Consider the following 13,445-nt stretch of genomic DNA (forward strand, 5'->3'; position numbering starts at 1 on the left):
AAAAAAAGGCCATGTGTAGGGCTTTAAAAATTCAGCTTTTTTTTCTCTGTTTTCATGCACTTTTAGGAGAGTGCACTCACTCTCTCTGCCACATCATCCCTTAGGGGGTGTTTTAATCACTTCAAAGATGTTTAGGGGGTATTTAAACATTCATGTAGTTTAAGTACTAAAGTAAGTTTTCGTGCCAAGTTCAGAGGTTTTTTAATGTATTTTCCCTTCATTAACTTCCTCCAAACTTCAGCATCTATGAATGGAACTCCTCAACATGTAAGTATATATAAGGTCTTTTTTTCGTATGTATAGTACTACGTGATTAACCCTTTAGTGAAAATTCTATCTCCAGAACTGACTAAGAGTATTAATCATCTCATCCACAATTTTAATTTATTATTTATTTTTCAGATGGCATGGATGATAAGTAATAGATTGCAACATCCAAGGCTGAACTTGTGCAAATTAGCACTATGGCTATTATCAACAAGGATTGGAACATTTATACTTTGTGGTAAAACAAGCTTGTCAACCCAATTTCAATATTTACATAAATTTTCTAACATTTCACCAAAGAAAAGAGAAGAATTGTTAAATCATGGGCAACAAGTTGTTTCAAACTCCTAAGGATTCTCTATTTTGCCATGAAAGTACTGGTTCTCCTAGTATTCTTCACTCAGGTACTATATTTTTAATTAATATAAATGTTAGTTGATTAAAATCTATATCATTCATCTTAAAATAAAACATGTATCTCTCATGATGTAGTCTTTTATTTTTGGCGGGCGAATGGTCTGATGGGCCCTTGTACTTGTATGAGTTTGTATTATGGACCCTTCTACTTAATATTTTATCAACTAAACCCCTAAACCTATTGAAACTTGATATTTTAAACCCTTTTTTTGACCTGTCATCCTATGTCGCATTTTTATTTAAAGTGCGTGTAATACACATATTTCAAGAGCGTGAGGTCTTCAAAAAAATTGAAAATGTCAAGTTTTGACCTAATTTAGAGTATCTTCTTCCCCATTTATTCATATACCATTGTTGGACAAAAAAAAAAGCTTTTTTTGGGGGATTTTCTACTTATCTCCAAATTTTTCTCCATTTTTTTACTTGTTTCAGGTTGGTTTCCTTTCATCTTCTTCAAAGGATCATTTATTTCTTGAACAAATTCAGTTTTTATTACTCTACAAAGAATTTTCACAAGTAACAAATTTCTTTCATTGCTCCAAACAAATAAATAGACTTATCGATCCTATTCTTCAACAAGTATTTCGTTTCCTCCGAACTTAACATCGTCGGAGCTATCAACAACACCAATTTCTACAAATCGTCAGAACACAAAATCATAAAAAACTAAAAAGTTAGATTGATCCAAAATTACAAAGAGGGGAAGAAAAAGAAATATGGAGGATGAGTGAATAAGAAAATATGAGGGTTGAGTAATTTGAACGAGTCGTGAGATTTTACTAGTGAAAACCTTTGGAATGAGAAAGGACGAAGAAGAGAAATCTAGAAGATAATTGGAAAAGGAGAAAAAGAATTTTCAAATAAAAATTTGGGACTTTAATTTAATTTTACCATTTTATTTCGTACGTGGCAGTTAAAAATGAGGTGGAATTTGACATGTAGGAGGTGTATTACACGCACTATCCACCATGTGAGAAAAGGGTTTAAAATACTAAATTTCAATGGGTTCAGGGGTTCATTTGGTAAATGATTAAGTAGAAGGATTCATAATACAAATTCATACAAGTATAAGGGTCCATCAGACCATTCCGCCTTTTTGGCGCAATACATAAATATGTCATTTAACTAATTGGCCAGCTCATTTCACATTTATGTCTTTCAAATTTGGGTGTGCACAAGTAGACACTTAACGAGATATTGCTTTGCGATATTAGATTCATCTGAATTCAATACTTTTAACTAGATATAGTAGCTATGTTTGCTAAAGTAGGTAATTTTTTCTTGTTTCTTTGTGCTGTTCATGTGCGACTTTGTTCATATACTATATCCAATATAGGATGCAACTACAAAGATATTGTCTGAACTATGTTGTAAATAAAACCTTGTTATAAAATTAAGCTCAGAAGAAGAAGAAGAATATATGATAAAAGAAACAACATAAGATAACTTTCTTCTTTCAAGTGTCTCTACAATATGAGTTCCATAACATTCTTTCTGTTACCCCTTGTGTCTAATTTTTTTTCTAATATGATAACTGTAATGAAAAATCTACCTTCAAGTTCTTGAACATAATTTCTAGTATCATGATTTAAAACATAATAAGCCATGAAAATAAATTTTAAAAATTCTGGGTAAAAAACTAAGAATATGAGAATTCATGATTAGCTAAACATTTATAAACTTTCATAGATAATGCCTGCTTGCTCGATTTAATCGAAACACTCATTAATTGTTCCAATACATTTCTACAAACACCTTAAAGGCATGTTAATTGTGAGGAAAGAACTTTAGTAAAGACGTATCGTAACTCACCTCAATATATATCTTCTCCCAAGAAAACATATGCTTCAACAATCGTTTAAATACTTGAAATCTACATCGACTTTAATCACATGACATCAACAACAACAGTTGTTTTCGAGATCTGAATCTTAATTATTCAGATCTTAATCATAAAGTGTGATTGTTATTCTTATTCTTACAACACTTCATGAGTTTGATTAAGATCTATAACAAAGTTTTTATATCATTAAGATGTATAATAAATATGACAGTTTACCGCTACTCTATTTACTTTTACCCACCATCATAACCATCATTTTAGTTATAACTACCACCACCGTCAATTACTACCACCTACCATCCACGACTATCATCCTCAGCCCAACTACAACCACCACTAGTGTCAATCGCCAAAATTAATCGTCATCATCATTTACCATCGTCATTAGGTATCAATATCATTCCACTACTAATTATCAATTGTCACCACCAACTGCGGTTAGTCATTATGTCAATCACTATACAACAAGATACTGCTCTAACCACCATCATTGGTAACACACGATCACTATGGTTAGTTATCACCATCACCAATTGTCATGAAAATTTTAAATTTTTCATTAATTTAATATTACAATATATTAATTTAGTATTTTATATTTATTATTTTTAAACAAAGACGACTATTACACATTCAGATATTGAAAAAAGATATAATCAATCTTAATTATTTAGTATTCAAATTTTAATGCAACAACTTAATATTCATGTGTATTTAGATGCAGACCTCTAAATTTTAATACACATCTTAATCTTTCTTGAAATTCACTTATTTGTAATGAAAACAAATGAGGTCTTATGTTCAATTTTGCATACTAAATTAAGGGCATACTTGGACGAGGTACGGAAGGTAAGAATATATATGAGCCAAACTATTAAAAGACACATTATATTTGCTCAATTTCAAATATCGTAAAGACATATATAAATCTTTTTTGTAAAATAATTAATGTTACACGTACTTAGGTCTGTACCAAACTAATCTATATGACATTATTTCAATTGTGACAACTTTGAAAGAAAGAAGTTTTCGTAGCCAACCTAATGATATTTGATAGATAACGAACACAACGAACATAAGCCAATCTAATGCCATCGTGTTTCTTGTTTAGTTAAAACCCACTCCTTCAACCACAAATTTAGAAATGTTTGGCTTGTGTCATTAAATAACATTAATTAAAACAATGTGGTATTAGGTTCGTGTTTCAGTATTCTTCCCCTTTTGTATATATTAATTTTTAATAGTGAGTAAAATCGATAATCAGTTAACATTTTCTTAGACTCCAAGACAAGAAAACTATCGAAATATCATAATTTTGGTGTTAAATGTGTCATCACATTATCCATCATTTAGAAAGACGTTTTTCCTCAAACGTGCCTAAAATCTTCTACACAAGTCAGAATTCAATAAGATCAGTTCCTCTAAGTCACAAATGACGAGATGGAACTAATGGTGTAACCAAAATAAAAAAATTCAACCACATTTAAGCAAAATAAACCGTTGAAAAGTCACATATAAACCCACCTCCCCCTCCCCCCCCCCCCTCAACATATAAACGTCACATTTGATTTGTTCATTATCCCCTTGCCTATAAATACCACGTTAACTAAATGAACTTTGCAATATTTTCAAAAAAATAAAAATAAAAGTTAGGAACATTGAGAGAGAAAAATGGATCAAAAAATCACAGGAAAAAATGTTAAGTTTGTGACACTTTCCTCCAACCAATTGGACTCTCTTACTTCTATTTGTGACACTTTTTTACCTTCAATTCATGATGCTAATTCCTATGATCATGATCATCAAGAAGACAATAATATTGATGATGATTCTTTCATTAACTTCCTCCAAACTTCAGCATCCATGAATGGAACTCCTCAACATGTAAGTATATATATATATATATAAGGTCTTCTTCCTTTTTTTTAATACGTACGTGATTAACCCCGGCTTAAGTGAAAATTCTATCTCCAGTGCTGACTAAGAGTATTAATCATCCCATCCTCGATTTTAATTTATTATTTATTTTTCAGATGGCATGGATGATAAGTAATAGATTGCAACATCCAAGGCTGAACTTGTGCAAATTAGCACTATGGCTATTATCAACAAGGATTGGAACATTTATACTTTGTGGTAAAGCAAGCTTGTCAACCCAATTTCCATATTTACAGAATTTTTCTAACATTTCACCAAAGAAAAGAGAAGAAATTGTTAAATCATGGGCAACAAGTTGTTTCAAACTCCTAAGGATTCTCTATTTTGCCATGAAAGTACTAGTTCTCCTAGTATTCTTCACTCAGGTACTATATTTAATTAATATAAAAGTTATTAGTTGATTAAATTCTATATCATTCATCTTAAAATAAAACAATGTATCTCTCATGATGTAGTCTTTTATTTTTTGCGCAATACATAAATATGTCATTTAACTAATTGACCTCATTTCACATTTATGCACTCCAACTCTGGGTGTGAACAAGTAGACACTTAACGAGATGTTTTGGAATATTAGATTCATCTGAATTCAATACTTTTAACATGATTTAAACCATATGGTCTACAATCTTAGTTGAGAAATAAAAGAAAATATAGCATGATATGTGATAGATAACGAATACAATGAACATAAACTCATTTAATTAGCACAATTTAGAAATGTTTGGTTTGTGTCATTAAAGAACATTAATTAAAACAGTATGTAGTATTAGGTTCTTGTTCCTTTCTAATCAGATGCAATTAGATATTTTTGATAGGCACTTTCGTTTTCTTTTCTTTTTGTACATCTTAACTTATTAAGTTTTACTTTTGGGACCAAGGGGTAAATTTGCTTCATAATAGCTATAGCATGTCTAATTATTATCCATAGCAATAGTTTTGGAAAGGAGAGAGGCCTGCGAGATCGAGAGAAGAGAGGCGAGTGAGAGTTTGGAGAGAGAGGATTAGAGTTGTTAGATACATGTTGTATATCAGTTACAAGTTGTACCTCTCTCCCAACCTCACATACATATACATATATTAGATACACATATGCAAAACTCGGTGAGCAGCGAGAGGGAATGAGAGAAAAGAGAGGTGAAACAGAGAGAGGAAAGACGCGAGTAAGAGAGGGAAAAAAAGGAGAGATTTACTGTAAAACTTTAAGTATAGCTATGTTAATAATATATTAAAACTTTAGTATAATAGCTATGTTAGGTAATATATTAAAACTATAGTTATGTACAGTAGATATAGTAACTATGTTTGCTAAAGTAGGTAATTTTTTCTTGTTTCTTTGTGCTGTTCATGTGCGACTTTGTTCATATACTATATCCAATATAGAATGCAACTACAAAGATATTGTCTGAACTATGTTGTAAATAAAACCTTGTTATAAAATTAAGCTCAGAAGAAGAAGAATATATGATAAAAGAAACAACATAAGATAACTTTCATCTTTCAAGTGTGTCTACAATATGAGTTTCATTCTCTATGTGTTGTATTGCATAGAGGTAAACACAGAGAATGTCATAAACATGATATTAAGGGGGAAGATGGTGGAGTGGACATCCATGTAAATAATATATTCCATAATTCCTTCTTGTTTCTTTCTCGAAAGTGAAAATCTTATTCGTTTTAGGTGAATGAGGAAAGTCAGAATCCATCATGGAAAGCACTTGGCTACATTGGACCTGATCTAGATTTCAAGAAGCAAAAACAAGAAAACATGAACTCTAAGAAAAAGGATGATCAACCATTTGGACCACTTTACGAAGGAATCATCAGTCTGAAAAATTCACAGAAAATAACATTTGACAGGCTGAAAAAACTAGGATTTTCTGTATCAAAACCGCATAATTTCAAGAACGCAAAGAGAAGCACAGAGTGCCCTGCTTTCACTATAGAAAGTGATGTTGTGGTGGTTGGTTCAGGTTCTGGTGGTGGAGTTATAGCTGGTATCCTTGCAAATGCTGGACACAAAGTGCTTGTCCTAGAAAAAGGAAGTTATCTTGCAAGAAGTAATCTTTCACTTCTTGAAGGAACTTCAATGGATCAAATGTACCTTGGAAGTGGAATAGTAGCAACCAAGGACATGGATATTATACTACTTGCTGGATCAACTGTTGGTGGTGGCTCGACGATAAATTGGTCAGCTTCGATTCAAACTCCACAACATGTACTAAAAGAGTGGTCCGAAAGTTACAATCTTAAACTGTTTGAAAGTGAACTCTACAAGGAGGCTTTGAGGATTGTATGTGAAAAAATGGGAGTTCAGTCTGAAATTGAAGATGAAGGGTTTCAAAACATGATTTTGAGAAAAGGGTGTCAAGAATTAGGATATCCAGTGGAAACAATCCCTACAAACGCGCCCTCGGATCATTATTGTGGATGGTGCAGCATGGGTTGCAAAGATGGGAAGAAAAAAGGAACAGCTGAGACATGGCTAGTCGATTTGGTGAAATCGGGAAATGGTGCAATACTTCCTGAATGTGAAGCATTGGAAGTGATCCATGAAGAAAAGAATGACAATTCAGGAAAAAGAAAAGCTATTGGAGTTGCTTTTGCATTTCAAAATATTGAAGGGATGAGAGAAATTTGTATGGTGAAATCAAAAGTCACAATAGTAGCTTGTGGTGCTCTTAGCACTCCTTCATTGCTCAAGAGGAGTGGCTTAAAGAATCCAAATATTGGCAGAAACTTACACCTACATCCAGTCGTCATCGCTTGGGGATACTTTCCAGATTCACCATCAACATCTAATGAAATATGGCCAAAAGCAGAGAAGAAAAGTTATGAAGGAGGGATAATGACAGCCATGTCTAAAGTCGTGGCGAATTTTGAAGGATCAGGATATGGTGCAGTCATACAGACACCAGGATTGCACCCTGGAATGTTTTCAGCACTAATGCCATGGGTTTCAGGACTAGATTTCAAGATGAGGATGAGCAAATATTCAAGAACAGCGTATATCTTCGCGTTGGCAAGGGACAAGGGATCAGGGGAAGCACTTTCACCATATTCAATATCTTACAAGTTGGATCAAACTGACGAAGAAAATCTAAAAGCAGGCCTAGAGAAGACACTAAGAATCTTGGCAGCTGCTGGTGCAGAAGAGATTGGAACTCAACAAGAAAAAGGGAGGAGTTTGAAGGTGAACGAAGCAAGTTTGAAGGAGTTTGAGAGGTTTGTGAAAGAAGAAAGTTCAATAGAAATTGGAAAACATTCAGTTCCTATATGTTCAGCACATCAAATGGGAAGTTGTAGAATGGGAGTTGATCCAAAAACTTCAGTGGTTAATTCTAAAGGAGAAACATGGGAAGTAGAAGGTTTATTTCTTGGTGATTCAAGTGTGTGTCCAACAGCAATTGGAGTGAATCCAATGGTCACAATTCAGGCCATTTCTTATTGCACTGCACAATCTGTGCTCCAACTTCTTAAGAATCAAAAGTTGGGGTAAAACAACACTAGTACAAAGGGAACCATGAAGAATTGTTTGTTGAAGTTTGTGTAGTATGATCTCTCCCTTCAACTTATGAGTAAGTTGTTGGGATATATACTATAATCAAGAATTTAGATATAGCATTAATTGTAATAGTTAAAAGTCTAAGCGGAAGAACATTTGTAATATGTACTATTAACCATGCGTTTAGATATAATACTTATTATAAAAAGTTAAGTTTTAAATAGATCATATATTAGTTGATTCATACTTTACTTGTATAACAGATATTTTAGTGTATAGTGTGTCAGCTTATACACCAAAGATTAGATCAATCATCAAGTCAAGGTCACTTATGTTTCGCTTTTCGAGTCAAAGTGTGGTCCCAGTCAGGGTTGGGATCGGGTCAAAGTCAGGACTTGGATCCCGTAGTAGGGTTGTGTCGGGGTTGTAGCTGTATCCTAAGTCGAAGCTCAGGAGTCAGGGTCATCTGGGCTGGGGTCCAAGTTTTGGTTGGGTCAGGGATCGAGTCTCGGGTCAGGAGCAAAACTTTAATAATAAGTTTGACAAATTTTATAATTGTTGGAAGTTACATGTGTTGCTCTTTAGCATAATGAAAATGACTTTAAGCTTACATGTGAGGCCAATACTCTTCCACTTAATGAAAATCAGTATAAAAAAAGACAAAAAAGTAAGTCCAATATTACACTACTCCTATCTTGTAACTTAACTTTATTCATGCACAATTTCTCTATGTATTTTTGTTCTTCCACCATGAAACCTTGTACTAGAGGTTTATCTACAAATCCTAAAGCTCCAATCTTGATTTTAAAGAACTCAAAATCAGCTTCATTTGTGAAATGGGCACCTCTGTTTAAGTTTTCTGGTTTTGAAGTTCCTGTTACTTTATCTACTGCTCGTTGTAGTCATTCTACAGTTCATGTTCCATCAGCACCAGTTATTCAATCGGATACTGATACAAGTATGCTTCATATTCCTGAAGAAAAATTTGAAGGGGTAGAGAAAAACCTAGAAAAGGTGACTTTTTTGCCTTTTGATTTGAATTTTTTTTTCACTTTTTATGATTTTCTTGAAATTTTGGGTTGATTTCTTGCAGGTGATTTATAGCTGTCGGTTTTTCGCGATTCTTGCAGTGTGGGGTTCCTTGATTGGATCTTTTCTTTGTTTTATAAAGGTAAATTTAGTCTTTAACCCTTTTGTATTTTGATCATTTTTTTACTTGATTATGCATTGCTATTGAGTTTCATTTCTTGTTGTTAAGTTAAAAGGATGATCAGCATCCCGGTGCACTAAGCTCTCGCGCATCCAGGGAAGGGTTGGACCATAAGGGTCTAATTGGACACAGCTTTATCCTGCATTTCTGTCGGAGGTGTTACCACAATTCGAACCCATGACCTCCTGGTCATATAACAATAACTTCACTAGTAATGCCAAGGCTCCCTTTCAAGTTGTTAAGTTTTACCACAACTCGACCTATGACCTCGCGGTCATATAATAGTATCTTTACCAGTAACGCCAAGGCCCCCCTTCTAGTCGTTAAGTTTAAAAGAACGGATAATTTAGCTAGAGATTATTCCTTTATTTGGATTGTTGGAGTGAATTAGATTGAATTTGTGGTGTTGTCTATCCCTTTTCTTTTACATGTTTTTTGAACTTTGTAGTATAGTCATCTACTCTTTTTGGAAGATCTTGACATATTGATGAGTTTTACAACTAGTATTATTTTAGAAAGTATTGTAATCTGAGAGTATTCCTGTGCTTGATGAAATGCTTATTTTCTGTGTTGATAACTTTTATCTTTTGTTGCCTAAATTCACTCCTTTTTATGGATTATTATTGTTTCAAACAGTATAATTACCCACTAGATATGGAGAGTTACAACTGATAGGTAGCAACAACGAATCAAGAATTGCCTATGTCAAGGAAAACAAACGAATCACTGCGCTAAGATGACATGAACTTTATCTGATGTATGAGACATTCATACATCTCCCTGCTACTACTGTTTCAAATTTTGTGTCTGCCACTGCAAGCCTGTACTGATAAAAAGAAGAGAATATGTAATTCAGTTGTTGTTAAGTACAACATTTCTGGATTAATGTCAAAGTCCTCTAAGCTTTGATATTTGTCTGTGATAAAGTATAACCTTCTAATGGTATATTAATGTCTGGAACATACTAGTAAATGATTAAACTAACTTGTTTCTCCATTAACAGGGTTGCTCATGTGTGATTGCATCATTCCAAGGGTACTTTGCAAGCCGAGCTAATGTTATTGTGCATCTTGTCGAAGCTATAGGTGTGTCATTAATTACTACTTGTGTTCCTTCTCGTAAATGTAGTCTATCTATCCTCCTTTCTATCTGATGATTTGCTATGCAGAGTAGCTCCCGATGCACGTTATAGTTTTATACTGTCATCCTCCTTGGATATTCATCCTTTGCTCTAATATGTTCTATGATTTCTACCATAGCACAATCTCTTAGTTTCAATTTCACTAGTTTAAGAAGTTCTTGACGATGTATTATATTTCCTCTAGATATGTACCTGTTAGGAACAGTGATGTTAGTCTTCGGTATGGGTCTCTATGAGCTCTTCATCAGCAATCTTGACAAAGGAAAATCAATGTCAGGGGAGACAACTCCATATAGATCAAATCTCTTCGGCATGTTCACTCTAAAGGTAAGTCTCAGTAATTTGAAAATGTTTTTATGAGCTAAACTTGTGTCAATACTAAGTTGCACCTGCACAACTCTATATTCTGGTTTTATATGTTGTAGTCTCTTCCATCCAATTGTTCTCTAAGGACCCCTGAAAATTTCTTGCTCCGTGCTGATGCAATTCATAGGGTTACCTACTTTTCAATGAATCTCATGCTATGTTGCTCAGACTCTTTCAAAAATTTAGATTCGTGTCTGATCTTTCAAAAGTAGTGCATTTTTAGAGTATCCGACATAGGTGCAACAACATTTTGGAGAGTCTGAGCAACATAGATCTCATGTAGTTATCGGTACTTATTGTTTTTATGATCACCAATGTCTAGTTTGTTGGCAGAGGATCAGTTCATGTTGGTTCCTTCTTGCTTGAATGATTCTCTCCACACAATGTGATTCTTGCTTTCTACATGTCACTAAATTGCCAGGAACGACCAAGATGGTTGGAAATAACTACTGTGAGCGGGCTGAAAACCAAAATCGGACATGTTATCGTGATGCTTCTTCTCATCGGTTTGTTTGACAAGAGCAAGAGGGCTGTTATACATTCACCATTTGATCTACTTTGCTTTGCAGCTTCTGTGCTTCTTTGCTCTTGCTGCCTCTATCTCCTTTCAAGACTCACTGATGAGAACTAAGCATTTCATAGATAGTTTGCAGTCTACATTTCCTAATGAAATGCTGTGGTATGTTTTACATGTTCTTGCACATGTACATATTTCTATGTAAAAAGGGGCAGCCCCGTGCCCTCTTGATATGCACAGAGTCCAGAGAAGGATCGGACCACAAGGGTCTATTGCTCCTATGTATATTACACAAATGCAATGTATAATATAAACATCTTTTGTGTGAAACTTGGAGCTCTCTTGTATTTTCTTTGTATTATAATTTATTGCGAGATTTATAACATTCAACTTTTCTATTCAAGAAGAAAAACTGAATTTGATTTAAGTCAACAAAAAGTGTTGAAATGTCACAATTAGATTCTGTTACGGATGTTTAAAAGGTATAAATCTTAATTGAGATATTTAGGATAAAATTTCGTGTCAACTTTAAACAGTAAGGCTAAGATAATATCTCATGCGAACAACAACCTTTACTATAAATAGTTATTTGCTGTTTGTTGTGTCTCACGTCAGAGTGGAGCTACCATTCTATTTATTAGTTTGCAAAATTTAATAGTTTTAGCCTATGTTCTGTATTTGTCTTAAAAAATCACTTTATATATATCTATACAAAATCAGGGATGGTTCAATAGAAAATATAACCTAAAGTCGAAATATATTATCTTTTATTTGAAAGATAGTTAATAATTATAGTAGATTTTGTGAATATTCAAAAACAACATATTTAAATGTACGATTCAATCTACTTAAGATTTAATATGCTTCGCAAAAGTTTCAAACTAAGTATTAATTCTAAACCCCTCATTCTTGAAAGAACAATTTTTTTTATTAAAAAAAATCATACAATCCTTATATATTTGAAAAGAGGCAAAGTATTGTTGGTATCATATTAGCTTTGTTGTCTAAAAATCTCATTTAATTATCAAAATATTTGTAAATTATAGTACTCTTTCCTTTTTTTAAAAAAATAGGTGTGGAGAATCAAATCATTATCAATAGGTGAGAGTTCACGTATGCAATCGACTTAGCTACTAAGATTCACCGTAAATTATTGTACTCATTCCACTTAAGTCTATTTTTTTTAAAAATGGGTTCAAAATAGTTGTGACAAACTAATTGTAAGCATCCAAATCTAGGGGCCACCATAAATTGGTATTTGTGGAAATTTCACTATCTAAAATACCAAATTCCACAATTTTTTAATTATTATTTTTTAGTTTCTTTCTTATTTTGTCTTTTTGCTTTCCAGATCATTTTGCAAAATTGCATCATTCGGTGGCAAATACAGCTCAACAGCTCAAATATGCATTTAATTATTTTCTGTCTTTGTGCAATTTATCTAATTCCTCAATCTGACCTGTAATTGAGTAACTTAATAGAAATTTTTCCTTTTTTCTTATTTGTAGAAGAGAATTTAAACTTCTTAGTCATAATTTTTCAAGTTGTGTGATCATTTTTCATTTTTAGATTAAGGTATTAAAAATAATATATTTTTCTTTAATTACTTATTATCTTCACATATTTTTCCTGAGTGACTTTGACTCTTTTCCATGAACAAGTATATATATATATATATATATATATAATAAATGATATAAGATTCGAACTTAATATTTTTATCTACTCTAATATCATAGTAGAACATACTTTTATTTGTTTAATTATCATCTTCGTAGAAAGAGAATATAAATACATCATAAGAGTACAAAATTTTAATCATCTTAGTATAATACCTAATATTGTCTATGTTTGTTTTAGTAAAATATAAATTTCTTTATTATTAATATTGAAGAAAGGTGACTGAAAAATGAATTCCTTAATTTTAAAAAAGTACCTTATTTATTACTCCTTCCTTTTTTCAAAATTGTCATAATTTCTTTCTTTTTAAAAATTAAACTATATGACTTTTGATCAGCATTTTAACTTTAAAAATTAATGAAATAATTCTTGAAAAATGAAACGCTATGACTATTTTAGAGGGGAGAAAATATCATAAGATCTATTACAACTATACAATAATATAATCCCATCAATTATAGAAAATGTGTGATTAACCTCAAATTTTCCCCATCCCCACATAAACCTCTTCAAAACCAAAACAAATAAACATTTCCTCACTTCCAACCATAAAAGACACTC

The 13,445-nt window shown here is 32.6% G+C and overlaps 2 protein-coding genes across 2 annotated transcripts; both read left to right on the top strand.

Moving 5' to 3' along the window:
* Positions 1-586: 586 nt before the first annotated feature.
* On the top strand, positions 587-8,009 carry LOC102604006 (long-chain-alcohol oxidase FAO4A-like). The gene is made up of 3 exons (XM_006359886.1): positions 587-671; positions 4,561-4,830; positions 6,147-8,009. Exons 1-3 carry the CDS (start codon positions 636-638, stop codon positions 7,962-7,964), a joined length of 2,124 nt encoding a protein of 707 aa, XP_006359948.1. The 5' UTR covers positions 587-635; the 3' UTR covers positions 7,965-8,009.
* A 663-nt stretch (positions 8,010-8,672) lies between these two features.
* LOC102604341 (uncharacterized) lies at positions 8,673-11,548 on the top strand. The gene is made up of 5 exons (XM_006359887.1): positions 8,673-8,984; positions 9,064-9,141; positions 10,184-10,265; positions 10,506-10,648; positions 11,109-11,548. The coding sequence occupies exons 1-5, from the start codon at positions 8,685-8,687 to the stop codon at positions 11,316-11,318; spliced, it is 813 nt and encodes a 270-aa protein (XP_006359949.1). The 5' UTR covers positions 8,673-8,684; the 3' UTR covers positions 11,319-11,548.
* The last annotated feature ends 1,897 nt before the right edge of the window (positions 11,549-13,445 follow it).

The sequence above is a fragment of the Solanum tuberosum genome, unplaced genomic scaffold (genome assembly GCF_000226075.1).
Source record: "Solanum tuberosum cultivar DM 1-3 516 R44 unplaced genomic scaffold, SolTub_3.0 scf00303, whole genome shotgun sequence".
NCBI classification, from domain to species: domain Eukaryota; kingdom Viridiplantae; phylum Streptophyta; class Magnoliopsida; order Solanales; family Solanaceae; genus Solanum; species Solanum tuberosum.

Excerpts from the sequence above, each read along its gene's own strand:
- LOC102604006 (XM_006359886.1), top strand. The coding sequence starts at position 636 with ATGAAAGTACTGGTTCTCCTAGTATTCTTCACTCAG. Across the intron at positions 672-4,560 it reads TCCTAGTATTCTTCACTCAG|ATGGCATGGATGATAAGTAA; the intron begins GTACTATATTTT and ends TTTATTTTTCAG. Across the intron at positions 4,831-6,146 it reads TCCTAGTATTCTTCACTCAG|GTGAATGAGGAAAGTCAGAA; the intron begins GTACTATATTTA and ends TATTCGTTTTAG.
- LOC102604341 (XM_006359887.1), top strand. The coding sequence starts at position 8,685 with ATGCACAATTTCTCTATGTATTTTTGTTCTTCCACCATGAAACCTTGT. Across the intron at positions 10,266-10,505 it reads GCATCTTGTCGAAGCTATAG|ATATGTACCTGTTAGGAACA; the intron begins GTGTGTCATTAA and ends TATTTCCTCTAG. Across the intron at positions 10,649-11,108 it reads TCGGCATGTTCACTCTAAAG|GAACGACCAAGATGGTTGGA; the intron begins GTAAGTCTCAGT and ends CTAAATTGCCAG.